General features: G+C 33.5%; 1 protein-coding gene across 3 annotated transcripts in view; it reads left to right on the plus strand.

Moving 5' to 3' along the window:
- Brwd3 (bromodomain and WD repeat domain containing 3) overlaps positions 1–22,028 on the plus strand; it is a 110,335-nt gene extending 88,307 nt beyond the window's left edge. For all 3 annotated transcript variants that reach the window (XM_074063274.1, XM_074063275.1, XM_074063276.1), the window contains 14 exons: positions 1,238–1,349; positions 2,313–2,374; positions 2,476–2,631; positions 3,264–3,384; positions 4,410–4,535; positions 4,625–4,703; positions 6,705–6,761; positions 7,684–7,824; positions 8,628–8,699; positions 10,540–10,692; positions 12,541–12,704; positions 13,059–13,156; positions 13,835–13,993; positions 17,893–22,028. In XM_074063274.1, coding sequence (XP_073919375.1) covers positions 1,238–1,349; positions 2,313–2,374; positions 2,476–2,631; positions 3,264–3,384; positions 4,410–4,535; positions 4,625–4,703; positions 6,705–6,761; positions 7,684–7,824; positions 8,628–8,699; positions 10,540–10,692; positions 12,541–12,704; positions 13,059–13,156; positions 13,835–13,993; positions 17,893–18,644 — 2,252 coding nt within the window. In that variant the 3' untranslated portion in view covers positions 18,645–22,028. The remainder of the gene's footprint in view (positions 1–1,237; positions 1,350–2,312; positions 2,375–2,475; positions 2,632–3,263; positions 3,385–4,409; positions 4,536–4,624; positions 4,704–6,704; positions 6,762–7,683; positions 7,825–8,627; positions 8,700–10,539; positions 10,693–12,540; positions 12,705–13,058; positions 13,157–13,834; positions 13,994–17,892) is intronic.
- Positions 22,029–22,912: the final 884 nt, after the last annotated feature.

A 22,912-nucleotide genomic window follows, 5' to 3' on the forward strand; every position in this document is an offset into this window, starting at 1 on the left:
TTTTATGCATGGATTTTCAAGATACTTTTGTAGTCATAGCGTATGTATAATTTGGAGGGGGATAGGGCCTTTCAGCCTGACTGGGATTCCTGATTTAGTCACTTCCTAGCTATTTAATCTTAAGCAAGTTTTTAAGTGTTCTATGATTTGCTTACTTTGACTTTAAAATGGAAAGCATGAGCCAGGCATTTTGACTCACACTTGTAATCTTAGCTACTCAGGAGGCAGAGATCAGTAGAATTGCAGTTTGAGGCCAACCAGGGCATAAATGCAAGACCATATTCTGATAATAACTAAAGCATGTTTCAGATGGTAGAGCTTCTGCCTAGCAAGTGCAAGGCACTGAGTTAAAACTCCAGTACCATCAAAACAAATGGAAATCACATTAGTACAGACCTGTGACGTTGATGTAAGCAAGAAATGAGTTCATGTATAGAAAGCACTTACAATGATTCCAGATACATACTAAATGCTAGGTAAATGTTTGCTTATTAGAATTTTAAAGCTTTTCTATGTGTAAGAAATGTTTTGGCCTTGGTGGTTTGGTTTTGTGATACTTAGCAGTTTAAAGGCAGAACACTAATACAGGTTGAGCATCCCTAATCTGAAAATTCAAATGCTCCAAAATCCAAAAGTTTCTGAATGGCATGGGGCATGTTGTATTTCACGCTTTGGGATTAAGGATGCTTAACTAGTAACATTTGCAAATACTCCAAAGCAGGTACTCTACTTCTTGAGCCACACTTCCAGTCCATTTTGGTCTGGTATTTTGGAGATGGGGTCTTGAAAACTATTTGCCTGGATTGGCCTCAAACTGCAATCCTCTCGATCTCAGCCAGCCAAGTAGCTAGGATTTACAGGTGTGAGCTACTGGCACCCAGCTTGTATGAAGAAATTTTTAAAACCAGAAAGCAAAGAAGAGGGAACAACTACATTAACATATATACCATCTAATAAAGAGTATGCCTAATGATGATCCACAGTAATTAACAAAAGTTAAATGATGTTTAGTAGCATTATTTAAGAACACATGGACATGCGTGATTTATTTCTGCCACCTAGAAATCAAAATACTTGAGAGAGTAAAATATAAATTGACTTATCTGAAAAACCCATATTGAAACATCTGATGACCCTAGATACAGTGCTACTTCTGTATTCAAAAAGCAATTTATAGTAGAAATAGAGCTGATATTCTCAAGAGTTCCCTTTAAAGAATTTTTTGAATACATTATAGGTGATAGATTCCGCAGTATAATAGATGACGCCTGGTGGTTTGGGACAGTGGAGAGTCAACAGCCTTTTCAACCAGAATATCCTGATAGTTCTTTCCAGTGTTACAGTGTTCAGTAAGTACAATTATGGTCTTTAATACTTGATATAACACATTAGTGTTAAGTAGATTTTAAATAAATGCTATCAGAAATAATAACTTTTTTCTGATTTATTATTAATCTTACAAGACCTGTACCTTATAAGGAAGTAATCATAATACATGTTGAAAGGAATTTGATGGCATACCTTTTAGCCCTCTATACATGCTAAGACAAAACAAGAACCAAAGATATTTCTACCTCCCTTACTGTCTGCATTTTGTTTTTAAGTAGCTATACTGTAGATAAGAATTGAAACTATTTTTCATGGGCAGTACTGAAATTAATTTAATTTTTAATGTAATTGTTAAAGCTAGACTATTGCAGTGAATATTAATACCTAGTCTCTTTATTTAAATGGTGTGAATTCTAGGGACAGATGACTAGATTGTGTTTTGAGATACTATTTGTTTACAATATTTACTTTAATTCTTCTTGAAATTCCAGAGTTGTAAAATTCTTGAAGCTTCTCAAGAATTATAGAAAAATGTTTATTTTGTGAGGTTTCCCTTTTAGAGTCTCCATATTGCAGATAAAAGGGGAAAAATAAAATTTTGGAAGTGCTACTATTATTCTTAGCTGTTAGAATAAAGTAGATTAAGAAGTGAGCCATTAAATCAACTGTTTTTTACTTGAAAGATATCTTTGTACTCTTTTCCGTGGATTGATATTGTATATATGCTTGGTTGGAACATCAACAAAAGAAGTAAAACTACTGAGAGTGAGTTTACTACCTTGCAAGTTTCATATTGGTGGACCATGTTTTCTGTGTTAGTGGCTTATTATTATCTTTATGTCAGTGCTGTTGTACTTTAATGGATACTGTAAATGAATGCTATGAATACTATGTTGCCTTTTTCCAAATTTCACCCCCAATTATGGTGTTACATAAAAGTAAATACTTGTGAATTTGATTTGCATTTTCTTATTTTTTAATAGCTGGGACAATAATGAGAGAGAAAAGATGAGCCCCTGGGATATGGAGCCAATTCCAGAAGGAAGTAATATGCTTTTAAAAATGAATTATAATTCTTACAAAAGTAAAATGGCAACAGCATGATGATGGAAACTGATTATTTCTGATTTTTCATCTTATACCTAGCTGCCTTTCCAGATGAAGTCGGTGCTGGTGTTCCTGTGTCTCAGGAAGAACTGACTGCTTTGCTATATAAACCCCAGGAAGGAGAGTGGGGGGCTCATTCCAGAGACGAGGAATGTGAACGAGTTATTCAGGGCATCAACCACCTTCTTTCCCTGGGTATGGCAAATGTGAAAAAATATTAGGAGGATGTGAAGGAGCTAAGAAAGCCAGCAGAATTTTAAATTCTACAAAAGGAATTGCAGTTTATCACTGTATACTTCACATTTATTTCAAGAGGCACAGTGAATCTTGTTGAATATTAACATTTTATATGCTTGGCTAAAATAATAACTGATAAACTTTTTCAACACTCTGGGGGGTAATAGTGAAGGCAGGCATATAAGTGTCTTTTTTTTTCTTGAGTCATTTTGGCTCTCTAGCTATTTCCTGAGCCTGACTTTGGAGGGGTTTGTTGGTAAAGACAGTGGGTGAGTAATATATTTTACCCACTATTCTAAAATATATCACTTGGGAAGTTTGGCATTTATCAGGAAAGATAGAAATATGAAGTTTAACACATTCTCCTTTAATTTTGTTTTGTTTTACCTGATTTGAACCAGTGTATCATGAATGATTCATAGATACTTAAGTCCAAATAAAAAGAATAACACTATATTCATATAATTGAATCATCACTGTTTTAGAAATGTAGTGCTTTGCCTTCCCCTCTTGTTTACATATGAATGTTCATTAACATGAAATGTTAGTGTCCTTTCTAACTACTTTTTTTGGTTATAATAATTTTGTAGATTTTGCCAGTCCTTTTGCTGTTCCAGTGGATCTCAGTGCCTACCCCTTGTACTGTACTGTAGTTGCTTATCCAACTGACCTCAATACTATCAGACGGAGACTTGAAAATCGTTTTTACAGGTTTGTTTAGTTTTATCATTTACTATAAAAGTAATTAGTTTTGTGGTTCTTTCTTTCCCTTTTGAGATCTGAATCTGCATAGTATAAAATAATCATCCAAACACTCACCCCAAAATTTCTTCTAAAATATTTAAACATTAATTTTCTTTTATTCAATAGATTCTCCCTCTTGCAGGATGAAAAAGTGATAGGGAAGAAAAATGTGGAGTAAAACATGAGTAGTACAAATTGTGTTTAAAACAAAAACTACAGTTAATTTTAGCTTATTAAAGTCAGATTAAGTGGTTTATAGACTCATTATAATTAAGATGCTACAGCAATATGGAGCATGTTTAATTGGGGAATTAGGCGAAAGTTATTTAGATTTAACTGCTAGTCCTAAAATAAACTTGGACCAAGTTCTTATCTCTTCAATTTTAGTTGGGAGGAGAATTATTATGGAAGTGCCTTAGAGAGCAGTTCTTGGTCTATCTCTCATTTGATTCTACTTCACCCTAACTATAGTATTCCATGAACTGATTAATCTATCTCTTATAATAACTGAAAATTAGCTGTATTTTTATAACTTTATTTATTATACCATTTGATAATACATGTCATGACTAATTACATAAAAAATCTGTCACTTTCTACAATTTAGGGTTTTTTTTATTTTTTGTTCTTCTTGGCTCTTCACTTGAAAACTAAAACTAAACATTATTTTGACTTTCTCAAAACACTTTTTGTTTGTTTTGATTTGGTGTTTTTGTCAAATCACTCTTTATTCACATGTCCTAGGTCAGTGCTATTCCAAGCTTCAATAGCCAGTCTAGTGGTTTAAAAAATTCCTACCTGTATTTCATGTCATGAAACTATGTCATCCTTTTTTTTAAGTGTACATCAGTTATGCTTATATATTGTGTCACATTCATAATTGGAACACCTTTGACATATCACAATTAAGTGCTTAGTTCTTCTGTGGTACATATTCCTAGAATATAACTTAAATGTATAAACCAAGGCTAACAGAGGATTTTTTTCCGTAGGAGAATATCAGCATTAATGTGGGAGGTACGCTACATTGAACATAATGCTAGGACTTTCAATGAGCCAGATAGTCCTATAGTTAAAGCAGCCAAAATTGTAACCGATGTCTTACTTCGATTTATTGGGTAAGAAGCAGTTTTATCTGCCATAGAGACTAACTTCTGATTTTTAAAAATAAATAATGAAATGTGTTTTCACTTATCTTGTTTCTTAGGGATCAAAGCTGTACTGATATATTGGATACTTATAATAAAATTAAAGCAGAAGAACTAAATAGCACTGATGCAGAGGAGGTAAGAATTACTGCATTATGAGTAGGAATGAATTCCTCTTCTGTTATTTGAAATAACAGTAAGTGTTACATGTAAATGTAATTGGCCATGAGTAGTGAAAGATTGTTGTATGCTAGCTGAACATCTGCTTATTTTGTATGAAACACTTTGACCTATACTTAGATGGAATATAACAAAAATTTAACAGTGCTATAGTGTTTAGTCAGAGACAGGTGGCCACATAGCCTATGTGACTTAGGTTTCAATGAGGAGAAATTATCACTTTATTTTTCCAACCTTGAAAAAGCAAAATGAGCAACCAGTATTTTAAAAGGCTGTTTATTTGATGGCAATTTCATTATGGATTTTATTTGAAATACATTGTATTTAAATATTTTAAGATTATAGATTTGAAAGTATAAATGTTTAGTAGATACATGGAGTTCCTACTTGATTTCTTTACGGAAATCCATAAACATAAACCCGTTTCTTCTGAATGAAATGGACTGAGTATTCTCAGCAGACCTTCACATACCTGATTTGACTGCAGGCTATGATAGAAACAAAACCCAAACTGGAATAATAACAAAAGTGATTAATTCAAAATTGTCACTGAAAAACAGTTCATCCCAGAAATGAGTGACTCAAATATGTTAGGTCCTATTCGAATGGCATAAGATATATTTTGTGTTTATTTTGTCTCTATTGTTAATCCCTAGAATGGTAAACCTCTGATGCTGCTATTTTTCTGTTGTGTTTTTTTTTATTTTTTAATTTTTGGCAGTACTGGGGTTTGAATTCAGGGCCCGTACTCTACAACTTGAGCCACATTGCTTTTTTTGTCTTTTATGAAAATGTATCAGACCACAAAATATTCTATTATTGGAGCTACATGCTTCGTTAATAATTGCTAGATGCTATTTGCATAGCAATATAAATGCAAAATAAAATGTAAGTGTCATTTGTTCAAATATAATTAAGGGACATGAGGGCGATCTGGCTCTGACATCTGTCACCCCATTGATCGCCAGGGTTGATTCGGCTGATCTGGGTGGCTAGGCAGGTGTCCCCTTCCTCCCTCATGGCTCCATGTGTGTCCCTCCCGAAGCTGTGCGCTCAGTCAAAGAGGACGACCATCCCTGATAGAGGAGGACCGTTCTTCGGTCAAGGGTAGCTGCACTCCCCTGCTCGAACCTCCAAACAAGCTCTCAAATATAATTAAGTAATATTGAAATATAATTAATATAAATAAGTACTATTTACATAGCATTTATCTATAAGGAAAACATAATGCACCAATTAGATATTAGCCTATTACAATCCAAGACAAATAAACCATTTCCTTATACTTTTCTTGAACCTTCAGCATAAATGTTTTAACACAGGATTTGACGAAACAAGAATTCCTTCTCAGACCAGCACTACTTGGGTTAGAACAGAAAATTGAAGCAAAATGCATTTCAACAGCTAAATTTTATTGGAAAGTAATATCAATAACTAGTGAGCTACATTTCTCCTATGCATTACCTAGGTGCTTTGCGATTTACCAGTGGTTTCTGTATCTTGACTCTTTGTATTAACAACAAAGATACTTAAGTGAATCTTAGGTTTAGTACACATTTATATTTTCTCTTTATAAAAGAAATTATTTGAAATAGCACAGATTAATTATGAGTATTTTATAATTACAGTATATTAAATGAGCATGTCATACAATGTTTTTTTAATACTAAAACTTATTTAGATACAAACTTCAGGAGATACTAATTACTATAGCTTTACCTCATTTCCTATTCTATTTTAAAGAGAAACTTTATTTAATTCTTTTCCTTTTATATTTTCTAACTCATGCACAGCATATTCACAAAGCTTGGTGTAAGTCTTCCTCTAGCCTTTGGTTCTATCTGCTCCAATGAGGGAAAGTTAATTGTGATTATATTTGCCATTTACTTGTAAATATCCATCTAATTTGTGAGACTTTGAATGTAACTTAACATTTCCCACTTGTCTCCTTTTAATTAGGATACAGAAATAGTTGATTTAGATTCAGATGGTCCTGGTACTTCATCTGGACGAAGGGTGAGTTAATAAGTGAACTGCTGAGAAGAAACATTTTCAGGTTTCCTGCTAGAAAGACTCTTGGAACTAAGTATATAGTTGTACTCATGACTAAGGTTTATTATCGCAATAAATAAGAATACAGAGTTGGATCATAGGAAAAAAGACACAGGCAGAGTCTGGAGGAATCCATGTGCAGGTTTTCATATACCCTCTCTCATCTGAGGGGGTCATATAGCATACTCTTTCCCTAGCAATGAGAATGGAGCAACATGTATATGATTAGAGACTCAGTCCCCAAGGACTTTATTAGGAACTGGTTATATAGACACACTATGACTAGTGTACACCATAATTCCAGATTCCTAGAAGGAAAACAGATATTTAATACAAATCATATTTTTTACACTGTGTTGATACAGTAAACCACCTTTAAATTTAGGAAACAATTCAAGTGCCAAGTTCCCTAATGCCATACATGGACCAATATTTTAAACAAAGCCCTCCTTGCAAAGGAAAAATTATTTGTTTGTGCTTTATTTAAGGTTCTGATTTTCTTAAAATGAAAATTCGGAAAGCTAGAATTCTTGCCATTTCCATGAATGTAATGTCTAGTTTTTGTTTTAGGTGATATCTAATTTAAATTAAGAAACTTTTATTTATTTATTTATTTATTTATTTTGTAGTACTGGGGCTTGAACTCAGGGCCTTTACCTTGAGTCTCTCCACCAGCCTTATTTTTGTGAAGGGTTTTTTTGAGATATGGTCTTATGAACTATTTGCCCAGGCTGGCTTCAAACCAGGATTCTCCTGATCTGTGCCTCCTGAGTAGCTAGGGTTACAGAAGTATTTTATCTTATACAATATATTAACACTACAGATACATGAGAAAATCAATGAGTTAAGGGAAGAGCTTGTATATATTTTTTTTTCAAATTTATAGGTCAAATGCCGAGGCAGAAGACAATCTTTAAAATGCAATCCTGATGCTTGGAAAAAACAATGTAAAGAACTGTTGAGTCTTATTTATGAACGTGAAGACTCAGAGCCATTTCGACAGCCAGCTGATTCTCTTTCTTACACAGTAAGCATAGTTGTTTAAATAATTGCCAACATGAAAATTTCCCATAGTTTTCAATGCTAACATGTAGTTAGGAATAATTTCCTCTTTCCTTCCCTTCCCTTCCCCTCTCCTGCCCTCCCCTCCATATGTAAAGTATAGTTATAAATCAAATTGGAATTAGTTTCTTTATAGTTCCTTCCTGCTTTTATTTCAGCTGTTTGTTTAAAGTATTTTACTAACTTCTATACACTGTAGATGTGACATATGTCAGTCATATTTAATTTATATCAAATATGTTATCAATATGGTCACTTAAAAGTAACCAATATACTAATATTAGATTTTTAAGAAGATAAAAGCCCAAGAACTTAGATTTATAAGATCTTATTTTGAGACAGGGTCTCACTATGAAGCCCAAGTTGGTCTTGAACTAGTGATCCTCCTTCCTCAATCTACTGAGTGTGGGATTACAGGCATGCATCTGGAAATGTGTGTGTGTGTGTGTGTATTGAATTACCTTTTAAACAGCAAATTTACTTTAGTTTTTTCAGTGAAAAACATTTGGAAAAGAATATATAAATAAGGAACAATATTATATTTAGTGAAGTTTGATTTGCTTGTGGGAAGTTTGGGTAGAAGAAAATAGTCTTGTGTTTTTCATAGCAGAGAATGGTGAATGAAGAATTCATTCAGTATAAAGTGCAACCAATAATACTATAGTTTCTATTTGTGGAACTTTGAGCCTTAAATCATAGTTTTATTGCAAGTGTTGATCATTTCTAGTGGTGGTCTGGAAATACAATACATGCTTTTTACCACAATAGGACCATCAAGAGCAAGAAGGAGAATCCTCAGAGTCAGTTGTTCCAGAAAGACAAGATCTATCTCTTTCTGAGGTAGGTCTAGGAGTCACTTAATATATGCTGCTTGTTTTTGTAATTTTACTTTTTTTTTTTATTTTTGTGAGAAATTCTTTTTTTTATTCATTTATTCACATGTGCATACATTGTTTGAGTCATTTCTCCACCTACCCCCCTCCCTCACCCTCTGCCCCCTCCCCCCCTCACTTCTAGGAAGAACCTGTTCTGCCCTTATCTCTAATTTTGTTGAAGAAAAAAACATAAGCATAATAAGGAAGACAAAGCGTTTTTGCTAAGAATAGCTATACAGAAATATTCCTAGCATTGCTTTAATGTACAAATGTGTTACAACCCATGTTGATTCATTTCTAACTGATCTTTACACTGGTTCCTGATCCCCTTCTCATGTTAACCTCGGTCGCTTTAAGGTTTCTGTATTAGTTCCTCTGGAGTGGGGACTTCACTTTTTAATATCTCCATACTATACAGAATTCTGCCTTTTGTAATTCATTAACATTGCCTTCTGCTTACTTTCTTTTTACAAAGGTAAAAGGTTCAGTTTTTCTGGCCATTGTTTATTTTTTATTTTTTAAATCAACATGTCCTCAAGATTTTTCTTTATGGCATCCACATAGATGTTTATTTGGTTATATAGATCTAAATCTATTGCAGCAGAGCAAAAACCATTAATGACACAATGTTATGTTTATATTACAGCTGATTATTCTCACCTAGATTTCATTTTGCAGGTAGACTTAGTCTTTTATGTTTTGGTCATATTATACAAGTTCCAACATTTTCCTTATGAAAATATTAGTGTATTATAAGCCATAATGTATTGGAATACACTTTTCGCTTTTTAAGACTAAAGAAAATAAGAAGTTATATAGAGAGCAATTGTGGTTTTTTATACTTTGGAAAATGTTATCTCTTTTTTACAGTATCTTTTCTCTGTCCCTTCTTTTGTCTCTTTGTCTTTCTTATTGGAGAAAAATGTGGTGATTTTACTTCTTAGTGATTCTAAGTAGGGTGGTTACTACGGTTTTTCACTCAAAACTTATGTATTGATGGTTATAGCATGTAAAGGTCTGAGCTTCAGTTATTATTTCACATTATAACCCTAGGAAAATCTGAACTAGACTTGAAAAATTTTAAAGTGGAATCTTCCCTCTCCCATAAATCAGAATCAAACTAAATTCTGAACCTATGAGACAGAAGACCTTAGATGAAACAAAAGTATAACACTGATTAATAATTAAAAAGGAAGCCAGGTATTGTGGCACATAGCTGTAGTCTCAGCACTTGAGAAACTGAGGCAGGAGGATTGTGAGTTTGAAGACTGTCTGGATATATACCAAAACCTTGTCTTAAAAACCTTAAGAAAGGAAAGACGCACAAACATGGCCACTTTGACTTTGACCTTCAACTAATAACACTTTAAGTAGAATGTTCTTATACCTGTGAATCTTGGAAATATGTGGCTAATTTGTGGAGTGGAACTACTCAATTATGCCGGAATAATCTCATCTTCTACTATTATTAAGTAGTTTGCCAGGGTGTTAGAAGTTGTATCAGCCTTTAAGCAATAAATGAAATTCTGTATTATAGACCTTATAGAGATCAAGCCAGTGACTATAGCTTTTCTGTTCTAACCATTCAGTTACTTGTAGTTTGCATCTGCAGTATAAGAGTTAAGTTTCTCCCACAGACCCCTAACATTTTCAATAACCACCAAAAGTTGGTTTAGGGCTGGGGAAGGAAGTTGCCAGAATGAAAAGCAATGTGGTTGTTTCAAGGTGGATTGCATCTGCAGGTCATGCACTTCCATTGTATTTTGTGGTTTCAGTATTAAAATATATCATGTTATTCTTTATAGGATTGTCAAGATGTTATTGACTCACCTATGGACTTCAGCACTGTGAAAGAAACTTTGGAATCAGGAAACTATGGTAGTCCTCTGGAATTTTATAAGGATGTTCGCCAAATATTCAGCAACTCCAAAGCTTATACTTCTAATAAAAAGTCAAGGGTATGAAAGATAATATTAGCTGGGTTAATAATATAAGCACTAATTATATATAATATATATTAGACAGTGCTCTTTCAATAGTTTTAAGATTGCTCAACTACAATTCTGATATCGTTACTTAGGTTTCTCTACTTTGTTTTTGGTGGAACTGGAGTTTGAACAGAGGGCCTTATACTTGCTACAGGTGCTCTACAACTTGAGCCATGTCTCCAGTCCCTACTAATTCTCAATGTCTTCTCTGCAATGTGGATTATTTATTAGCCATGCATAATGATACATTTAGCATAATCACTCTGAAATAAGCACCTTTTGTTCTCTTACCTACCTCTTCTTTACTCTTTAGTAACACTATGTCTGCCAGAGAAAAGGCAAAGAAAGTAATTTGAATACCTGGATGTCTAATAAGTGACTTCATAAATATATAGTTGACTGTTAATTTATATGAAATACTTTGAGTAGGTCTGAATATAAATGTTTCCTTTATTATAAAAAGTAAGGAACCATATTAGGAAGTTACAACTATTCATCCTCACATTTAATATTTCCTTATGTTTTATCAGAACTTAAAATATCTTGAGAAAAATAGTAGTAATGATAGTTTTTGTCTTTTGGAATGATTAATTTGTAAATCAGTTATGTGATAGGTATATGTTTGCCTATTTCTTTCTACTTTATATAAAATGAATTTTTGCTAATTTTTATAGGCATAATTTTTCACATTTGCTCTATTAACAGTATATAACTTGCATACTTCCAGCATTTCCTATGTTACCAGTTGTACTTAAAAACAGTAGGTTTCATATTTTAAGGCTTTTTTATTACTTACATGTAATGATTTTGAAAACAAGATTTTTGGTGTACCCATTCTATGTTTTTTTAACTAGTCCTGTACTAAAGATTTAGGATTTTTCCAGTTGTTCATTGTATTAATATCTTTGAGCATAATTTTTGTGTGTGCAATTCTCTGATATTTCCTTAAGACAAATTTCCAGAGGTAAAATTATTAGCTGAAGGATGTGTATATCATTAGTGTTTTTGGTACATGTTGTAAATTGTCCTTTAGAATGTTATTCCATTTAAAATTCCCTCTTTTCAATGTATGAGGGTCTTTTTTCTTACCCTTCATAGTATCAGATATTATCTTTAAACATTTAATTTTTTGGTGAAAATAGTATCTTAATTTCTCAAGAATAACTTTTAATTAATAACTAGCCAAGCTCAGAAGGCCAGAAATTTCATGTTCTCTCTCATATGTGGATTATAGACCGAAAACAAATGCAGTAATACTATTGGGCATGGGTCACACACTAAGGGGAGAACACCCACAGGAGAAATCATGAAAGGGAATGAAACCTAAAACTTGAATGTGGTTTATGTGCTCACTGTAGAGGAGCGAATATAGTAATCTTAAACTGGCAGAGGCCACTATGGGAAGGGGACTAGGAAGTAATGAAGAGTTCTGGTAGAGATGAACCAATATGGGTTGTAATACACATGTGCATGGAAGCAATGCTAGGAATCTCTCTGTAGAGCTATCTTTACCTCAAACTAGCAAAAACGCTGTCTCTCTTACTGTCTCTCATGCTTTCTCTTCAACAAAATCAGAGAACAAGAGGGTGCAACAGGTTCTGCCTGGAAGTGGGAGGAGGGGGGAGGTGGCACAAACAAAGTAAACACATGTGAGTAAAAGTAAAAACCATAAAAATAAAAGATAGAAAAAATAAAGAAATAAATGGTGTGCATATTTTGTCTGGAACAATGATGTTGATATTGGTCAAGATTTGTTTATGCCTTTTATTTTTTATATAATTAGTTGGTAAAACAAGACTATAATTTCCACCTTTTCAGATCTATAGCATGACACTGCGATTATCTGCCTTATTTGAAAATCATATTAAAAATATCATCTCTGAATATAAGTCAGCAATCCAGAGTCAGAAGAGGAGAAGGCCTCGGTACAGAAAACGTCTAAGAAGCAGCAGCAGTTCATTATCTAGTAGCAGAGCTCCTAGGTATCTTACATTGGTGCAGCATTTTATATTTTCAAAGTATTTAGTATCTCATTTCCCAAAGTTTATAAATAGTTTGAGGAACTCTCAAGATATTCTTTTTAGAACTCTTGGTGCTTGTGTAATGATGGAGTTAGTAACCCAAAGTATTGTTTTTGTAAATTTTAACATGCTTAAATCTTTTTATTATTATTTTAATAACTGAAGTTTAACTTAGTCAAATTACCAATCTGCAGCATTTCTCTTGAATTTTAGGGCCCTTTTTCTTTGGTCAGCTTAAGTATTTTGTATCATACTGTCTGTCATAATGTGTTACTAACAGAAAAATGTTCATCATTATGTATTTTTATGTTATAGCCCGAAAGGGAAGCAGAAACAAATGAAGTTGCAGCCTAAAAATGACCAGAATACCTCAGTGTCTTATGGCAGGACTAGTTCTCCTTTCTCATCTCCTGGTAAATACATGTTTTATTTTTGTGTTCTGTAATTTAATACTGATGTTAAGTATATAAAAGAGGCAGCATTGTATATAGTATAAAGAACAATACATTTGGAGTTAGAAAAATTGTGTTTTATTCATAGTTCTACTTACTAACTATGTGAGCCTGGGTTATTAGGTCATATGATTCAGTTTCTTTGTTAATCTATATAAATTTAAAAGTCTTAGTTTGAAAATTCTGTGACTGTGTTAGTTTTACCATCTACAATATCTCAAAGAACTCATCTACAATATATTTACTAACATAAGACTTGAAGATTCAATATGTATTTGAGGTGTTTTCTTGGAAAAGTTTTTCTGACATTTTGTGCTCGAAAGTTTAGTGATAAATCATTTGTTCTCAAAATATTTGTACTTCTCTGTGTGTGTGTGTGTGTGTGTGTGTGTGTGTGTGTGTGTGTGTGACAGAGTCTTGCTATATAGCCCAGACTAGCCTAGAACTCACAATCCTCCTGCCTCTGCCTTCGAAGTGCTAGAATTACAGGCATGAGCCACAGCACCTGGCTCATACTTCCTTCTTAAAGCATAGTTTTTATTTTAAAGTAAAATAACTGAAATGGAGTTTTAAAAGCAGCTGTTTTACTTTACTAAAAAAATGAAATTATGTTAACACTACAACTTTTTAAAATGCAAGTTTCAGATGCTGTTGAAGGACTTTCACTGTATTTGCTTGATGATGAAGTAGATGGGCAATTTTCTTCATCGAGCTTCAGTGGATATAGCCGAAATGGAAATAGCCATGAACCAGGGAAAGCCAAATCATTTCGGAATAGAGTTTTACCAGTTAAACAAGGTAGGAAATAAACATGGATTGGGTCATTTGTTCTTTATTTTTTATGATGGAAGATGAGTTATTTCAAAGCTGATATATTATGGTAGAAAAAAATAGTATGTCCTTATACTTAATAAGAATTTTACTGTTGTCAAATTTGAGTCAGATAGGGTAATCACAATTAGGAATAGGCCCATAACAGATTTCTGACAACTGTTTTCAAACATATTTTAGTCTTTCAAAGTAAAATGTAAAATGAGATAAGGAGGAAGAAAAACTAAACATTTTCATACATTAAACCATAGTAATAAGAAAGGGAAAAGATTCTTAAGTTAGTGGAGGCATGACTCAAGCGGTAGAGCAAATGCAAGGCCCTGAGTTCAAAACCCCACCAAACAAACAAAACAACAAAAGTCTCCGAAGTCTTCTTTAAGTAGGTCTTATTTTTTGTGCTACTCCAGTAAAATAATGGGGGCCTGGGTCCGCCCCTATTTCTAACTGTCTTCCTATGATTTTCCAGCCATATAGTTCTGATATTCTCTTCCCTAAGAAGCTGCTATATCACAAACTCAGTGGTTTTCAGAGTGTGCCCTGCCCATTTCTGTGGAATCCACATAGGTACTTCAGGAATTCTCAGAAGAGCCTTCTTCATTTTACCAGGACAGCTGAATTTTATTTCATAGAATGAGCTTTCACGTAACTTTTTATTAAGAACTTTTCAGTTCTTAAAAGAAATCATTGACCTAATTCATTATCATGGGGACTTATGTGCAAATATTTCAAGGTTATTGTTACTCAGATTTTCTTATAATTGTTCTTTTGTTATGGACACTTAACATACTCAAAAATTCTAATATGTTCAACTGTTTTGAGTTTGTAAGAATATTAATATGCTTTTTGAAGTATTTGTTGGAATATAGATTAAATGTTATGAATTTTAATGGATAATTAAGTAGCTTATCCATTGTTTTATAAGCATCAAGTTACTTAATAAATAGACTTTGCAAAGATATATTTTATATTGGTTATAGGAGAAATGTTGAAACATGTTACTACTTTAAAATAATATTACTTTTTTTTTCCTAATTTGTATCTTTACTGATTCCATTGCACATTATATCCTAATGCCACTGCCTTCCCTCATTTTGCTCTTTCCTTCACTGGCAAGCTTTTAGAAAGAGTAACCTACACTTTATGCTACTATTTTCTTTTCATTCACAAAATCCTTTATTTTGCAGTCTAGATTTTACCAAAATCACTCTCTAGAATTATTTTTCCTGTAGTCACCAATATTCTTCAGTGGCCAACTAGTGTCCTTAGTTCCTAACTGCTTGATCTCTGTATCATTACATGCAGTTGACCACCTCCTCTATGAATTCTGCTTCCTGGTTTCTATACTGATATTCAATTTTCTTTATTTCTTTTATATTTCTTTTCTTTTGGCCCTACTTGTTCTCTATTTGGAGTTTTCTATTATTTTTAGTCTTCTTCTTTTTGTCTTCTGCAAATAAGGAATTTAATTAACCTAATGACTAAGTTAGTTTTTTTATGCTAATGACTCTCCAAATGCATATACCTAGGCCAAACATCTCTTTATTTTTCCAGTCTCACTTCCAGTTGCTTCCTAAAAAATTTTTCTTCAGTACTTATCATCTTTGTATCTTAAGCTCACTTTTTTTTGTATGATCACTATTTTAGTTAATGGTGCCACTTTATTTCTAGGCATTCAGTTTAAGTCTCACAGTGTTTTTTTGTTTGTTTTGAGACAGGGTCTCGTGATGTAGTCCATGCTTTCCTCAAACTCTCCATTGCCTTACAGAGTGCTGAGATTACAGGAGTGTAGCATCACTGAACATCACAATGTTCTTTTGACTTCATTTACCCCCTCATATTCAGTCAGTTGTCGAATTTTGTGAATTCTACAACTCTTTAGTATGACTGAAATCTCTTGTCTGCAGTTTCTGTGCTATCACCTTAGTCTCTAGCCAGGTGTATTAGTCACCTTGAGTTTCCCTGACAAGATATCACAGACTAAATAGCTTAAACAACAGACATTTTTTTCTCATAGTTCTAGAGCATTCAGGGTGCACAAGGTTTCTTTTGTTTTTACATTTACTCACATGTATATACATTGTTTAGGACACCCTCCAAAGGGTTGTACTTTTTCCCCCTGGCTTAGAGTGCTACCTTCTTATTGTGTCCTCTTGTGGTCATTTCTCTGTGCACAGAGAGAGAGAGAAAGATACATGAAGACAGATATTTCTGAGTCTCTTCTTCCCAGCAGATTATGTTCTAATTCTTATGACCACATTTAACCTTAATTGCCTCCTTAAAGGCCCCAATCTTCAAATGCAATCACCATTAGGGGTTAGGGTACTAACCTAAGAATATTGAAGGGATATAATTCATTCTGTAACAAACTACTAGATTAATCTTGTAATTGTAGTCACCATATAGCCCTGTCTTTCACCCTTCTAGATTAGTTTCCTGTTTTCCTTCTACCTCACTTACTGTTCTTCTCAATTATCTTTGCTAGTTCTTCCTTACCTTTTATTGGAGCATCCCAGTTTGCCATTCTCAGCCACCTTCTCTCTCTTTCTTTGCTCTCTCAGTAAACTCTCCAGTTGTCATGAACCAAAATATCTCTAATAAAAATTCCTAAAATTATATCTCTAGCTCCATCTTCTTCTGTGAGTTCCTGCTTTTTCTTCTTTTTTGGGATGTGTGTGTTGAGGGTTGAATGCTGGGCCTCATGCATGCTAAGCACATACCTACCATTGAGCTACAACCCCAGTCCCTCTTTATTTTTCAGTATCATTCCTTAGACTTCTGTTAGTATCTAAAACATTAAAATTAATTTTTTTCCAGCAACCTACTCAAACTTGTTATTCCTTCAGTCTTCTCCAACTTAGCAAAATTTCTTAATCCTTTACCCAGTTTCTCAGGCCATAAAACATAGGAGTCAACCTTTATTCTGCACTTAGCACCTGATATCAATCTCTCAGTATGTCTCATCAGCTCAGCATTTAAAATTAAAGATTTATTATGGTGACCTCTCTAGAGAGAAGTATTCTAAATCTCATCGCTTCTCATCACCTGTATTGGTAAATCCTTCATCATGTCTTACCTAGACTACTGCAGTGGACTCTCAACAGATCTCTGCTTCCAATTTTGTCCCCTCTACAATCGGTTCTTTATACTACAATGATAGTATTCTTTTAAAAATGTTAATTAGATGCTTTGTTTCTCCAGCTTAAAACTTTCCACTGAGAGGTTTCTCATTTCTACCATTCTATTTTTCTTTTCCACTCTGTTTATACTGATTTTCGTACTGTTTCCTCTATTGATGTTTTCTTTCCCCAGATCTCACATTACTCAGTTCTTTCTCTAAATTATACCTCTGCAGAAAATTCTTCCCTATCTAAAATAACATGTATACACACAGTCTTTGTATCCTCTTTTCTATTACTTTATAGCATACATCACTATATGAAATTATATTATTTATTTAGTCACCTCATTATTGATTAAGCTGTCACTATTGACATATAAATAGCAAAAGCAAGAGCTCCTAGCTATGTCTGGCCCAAAGTAGGTAATTAGTAAATTTGTTGAGTGAATGAATGGAACTGTTCTGATTCATGTACTCACATAATTCTTTCTAAAAATTAGTCCTTAAAATTTTCTGCCTAGATAACCTCACCAACCATCAGTCTAACCACATTCCACTCTCCTTTTGACAAAAAAGCAGTCAGACAAAAATCAAAACTTCAGTATCTTCCATTTCAAACAAATTTAAGCTCCTATTCCAATATTTTCCATTTGGACACTATTTTTTATTAAACTGTTTATTTTACTTCTGAATCTAAATGGCCATCTTTTCAATATTAAAGCTTAACTTTTAAAAATCTTTGATTTAGATCACTGCCTTGATGGACCTCTTACAAATGGTGATGGCAGAGAGCCCTGGACAGGAGTCAAGAGAAAACATAGTGCATCAGAAGAAGATGAAAGCATGGGAGGAGAAGAAAAAGAGATAAAAGAAACAAAAGAGAAATCACATTTATCCTCCTCAGAGAGTGGAGAGTTAGGATCCAGTTTAAGTTCAGAAAGTACCTGTGGTTCTGATTCTGACTCTGAATCAACTTCCAGAACAGATCAAGATTATGTAGATGGAGACCATGACTATAGCAAATTCATACAAACCAGACCTAAAAGAAAACTCAGAAAACAACATGTCAATGGAAAAAGAAACTGGAAGATGAGAGGCACAGGAGGAAGAGGCAGATGGGGAAGATGGGGTAGATGGAGTAGAGGAGGCAGAGGAAGAGGAGGCAGAGGAAGAGGGGGTCGAGGAAGAGGTGGAGGTAGTACTAGGGGAAGAGGGAGAGGGAGAGGGGGAAGAGGTGCTTCTAGAGGAGCCACCAGAGCCAAACGAGCACGTATCGCAGATGATGAATTTGATACCATGTTTTCGGGACGTTTCAGTAGACTTCCTCGAATTAAAACAAGAAACCAAGGCAGGAGGACTGTTTTATATAATGATGATTCTGATAATGACAACTTTGTGTCCACTGAAGATCCTCTGAATCTTGGTACATCCAGATCAGGCAGAGTACGTAAAATGACAGAAAAAGCCAGGGTTAGCCATCTCATGGGATGGAATTATTAACCATTAATAAATTTAGAATAATTTAAAAAATTCAATGGCCTTCTACTGCAGGGAATTTACCAGGAAATCTACAAAGCAAGTTGTGTGGGGACTTCTGCTTCCTTTCACATTGGTGCTTTTCCATTATGCCAGTATACATTTGTTTCAAGACTTTTGATCTCCACACTTCATTTGTTCAAACAAGCCTTACTCATTAGGCCTTAAATCAAAAGAAATTCTGCCCATACACAAACACACACACACACACACACACACACACACACACACGTGCACATACGCATGCACACACACCATAGACACTACAGATTTACTACATTAAAGGAGCATTCTGCTTCTTAAGGGTAGCATGACATTTTTATCTCAATGAAATATCCCTCTTTTGCTTTTGTATCACAGACGTATAGCACCTTCTTACAGAGTTTTATATAGTTTTTTTTTTTGCCATTTTGATTCCTATACCCAGTAATAATAACTTTTGCACAATACACCAATCCTAAAGGCAGCTATTAAATGTTTACAGTTTCTATATTGTAAGAACGATCTGGATTATTTTACGCTTCCCAGGCCAAACTTTCATGAACTGTACTGAACTGAAGTATATATTTATACTACAGTTTTTTGGGGGGTGGGGGGTCTTGATATGCTTTTCATTGATTTGCTTAATTAACGTTAAAGGTGAGAAAGGGTTGGTGCCTTGTAAATATGTAGCGAATCATTGTGGTGTGTCCTGATGTGTGCATTAACTTTATTAAAAGAGAATACTTGAGGTATCAATCTAGACAAGGTGCCAAATGCAAAAGTTTCTTGCATCCCTTTTCTTTTTCCTGTTATATTTTATTGCATTAATAAAACTTGTGTAGCTTAAAGAATAACTTAAACATTTGAAAAATCCTCATCCACAAAGAATAACTTCCTTGAAGAATAGTAGCTCAGCTACCTCTATTAAAACTACAACTACTGGAAATGTTAAGAAAAATACATGCTGTTACTCATTACTAAGGAGAAATAGAGCAAGCTTGGTAGAAATGAATACTCTTAAGTTATAAACAGAGAGGTTGTTAATTATATTGGCTGTCAAATTAATAGCTGTAATTAACAAAATTTATTAAGCATTATATGCTCTACCATAGGCTTTCTTAGAACATATTCATGTGAGTAGATTTGGGCTACTGCTAATACATCTCTGCTACCACTTAGTATTTCACAACTGTGAGTTACTGGTTTTCATTTAAATCTTAAAATGAAACAAAGCACCTAATTTGAGTTGGGTTGTTTTGGCTAACTAATGTTTTGAATCAGCTTTAATAGGTTCTGTTCTCATCATTCCAAAGGATTCTTCTGTTCTATTCTTTCAGAAAAGAACCTCATTGCACTGCTCACAGATTTTGAATCATTATTTTATTGACAAAAAAAATCTTCAAAACCCTTTCGATCTTGTTTACAGCAGTAGAGTGAATGTGATTACATAAGTGATCTTGAGTTCCAAGATCAGTTTTACTCCTCAAATTTGAGATTGCAGATTTGGTAACTTGTTACTTAAATTTTTGAAATAAGAAGGATAATATTGATCTCTTTATGTAACAGCAAATTTGTCACACTTAGATCAAACCCATGTGATAAAATGGACTTCTTGATGTATACGTAGTTATCCCAGGATATTTCTTAAGCTAATGTGTTATCCCAGGATATTTCTTAAGCTAATGTGTTTGTTTGTCTCATGCTTTCAATCATTTCATGCATCTGAAAATCCTTAAGTGCAGAGGAAGGAGTACACACATAACTTAGCTTTTGGGGTAGGGTTGGGGTGGGAGTTATTCTTGTACTAACATCTTTAAGCAGTTTTCACTTGCAGTAGAAATGTTGTTCAGGCTTTAAGAAAGTATTGTGTATTGTTAATGGTACTAACTTCTGTTACTAGACAGTAGATCAATCTGATACTTTTGTTGTAATCTTTTTTTTTCACTAAACCAAAACTATTTATGATTATAAGTCAACTGCCATTTTAAACCATAGTATAGATTCAAAATGTTCCTATTTGAAACTCTACATTTGATTTCTGTAAAATATAGTACTTCAGTTATTCATCTCTTGGGCATTTAGATTAAATTGTGTCTGTGTTTTCCTGGAATTAATAACTCTTTGGCCTACCCTAATCAAAGTAACATAGTTGCTTAAATTCCTGGATATACCCAAATGTGTATGTGTATTATTTTAGTGTGAAATTTTTTGTTGCCATTCTTCTGTGAAGAGCTAACCTCTTAGAATGTAGAAGAATTGCCATTTGTGTGATTTTAGCTATTTGGAGCTTTATTTATAATTTATTTTGAAAAACAAAAATGCCACATTTATTCCCCAAATGTCAAGATTCTCTAGGTTTAGGTAATTAGAATGATAAGGCTGAAGACATTTTTAAGCTTATTTTATATGTAGTGAGATACTGTGAAAATATTAGTGAACAGCATTTGGCTGTAATGTTGATTTCAGTTATTAGAACTTAAAGAGTTAGTCCCTGGGGTATGTTAGGTGAGCATAGTTACCATTTATTATAAAACAAACAGATAATTTTCTGTTTGCATGCAAATTATTTTGATAAGTTTGAAAATAAAAGTCTGGGAGATAGTATTTTTACTTTTTCATCTGGACTTCTCCCCCCAAATTTATATTTTGCCTTTCTTGTAGCACCACCTTCTGTGAATGTGTCATAATTTGTATCACATTGAATACTTTATCACTTTAATTTTCTAGAGACCCTTTAAACCTAAATAAGAACTGGGTTCAGCCATAACAAAGCAAGTAGGAAATAAACTAAGAATTCTGCTAACAAAAATCACTGTTACATTTAGACCCATGAGAGCATACACATGTATAAGCCTAATCCTATGCTAGAAATGAATAGACAGTAAGCTGTAATATTTATCATGAATGCTAATAATGTTTAAATTCCTATCTTTAAGATTTTAGCATGTGTATATATTTATAAAATGTGTGTTTTCTATGGCTTGCTGTATGTATCTCATCCAGCAATAGGATGCTCTCTAAAACATTCACCAACCTACTAGCCTAATGACTAAATTTGTTTTTGTATATGTGTGTATGTGATTGTATATATGTAGCTTTCCCCCCCAACTTGAAATACCTTATCTCAGACATTAAAAAGAGAATATTTTATATGGAGAACACTGACTACCAATTCTTTGCCTCTGTAAGGCTCAGTCTGTGCATGATCATCTATTTCATTATGCCTTCTCAATAATCCAGGTTTTGTCATGTTCCTGTATCCTTCTATTCTTTTAACTTACCTTTTATTTTCTTTCCCTCCCACAAAATCAAGCTTGTTCTAGAATTCTTCTGTACAGTGCTTTGTTTCTCCCAGAGGCAAAGAAACTCAGTAATATTCTTAAGTTTCATTCTACACAGTTATATGTTCACATGTGTAACTCAGACTTCCAATATTTTGAAGTAAAGCTGAGTGATTTACCTTTTGTTTTTGTTTTAATCCTGTAGATTTTCATTAGACAATAACAGAGTGATTGTAACAGAAAGATGTGAATGCCACTTCTAACTTTTTGATAAAACTTTTTGAGCATTTTTCAAAATTTGTATGTTTGTGGTAATGATAAACACCTTATTACTTACTCATGTATCTCTGGAATCATTTCATGCACATTTGCCAACTGGTACTTACCTTCAAAGTTGGAATTTCATATCCACAAAAAGGAGACTAAAATCATGTAGTTTTCATTATACTTTGATGTCCAACCTTTTAAACAATTATAATACCATTTTGAATTCTGAAATGAATTCTGGTGGAAGGGATGGGACTTTTGACATGTAAAGTTCATTGTTTTAAATGATAACCCCATCCTCAACATTTTTGTGGTACATGAGGCTTTATTAATGTTTTATGGAAAATAGGGTATTCTGAGATCACTTTTAAGGCTTGTTTTAAAAATTTCCAGGAATTATTATGCTTTTTTTGCCTAGCAAATTTTATTTACCAAGTTCTGATTACCAATTTACAAAGTTTTGGTTAAAATACAATACAAAATTTGATTTTTTTCGTGGTGCTGTGATTTGTGGAATATAGATAACACTCAGGTTTCCTGATATTTATTTCTTATATAGCCTTTTCGTTACTTCTTTTTTCATCTTTCTTTTTCTGCTTGCTTTTATCCTTACTTAGTTTTCTGCAATGGAGACTACACCTAACTTAGCACACTTCGACAAGACTGGAAATTTCTGATTTATTGATGGGAGAAGTACAATAG

Source organism: Castor canadensis, chromosome X (genome assembly GCF_047511655.1).
Source record: "Castor canadensis chromosome X, mCasCan1.hap1v2, whole genome shotgun sequence".
NCBI classification, from domain to species: Eukaryota; Metazoa; Chordata; class Mammalia; order Rodentia; family Castoridae; genus Castor; species Castor canadensis.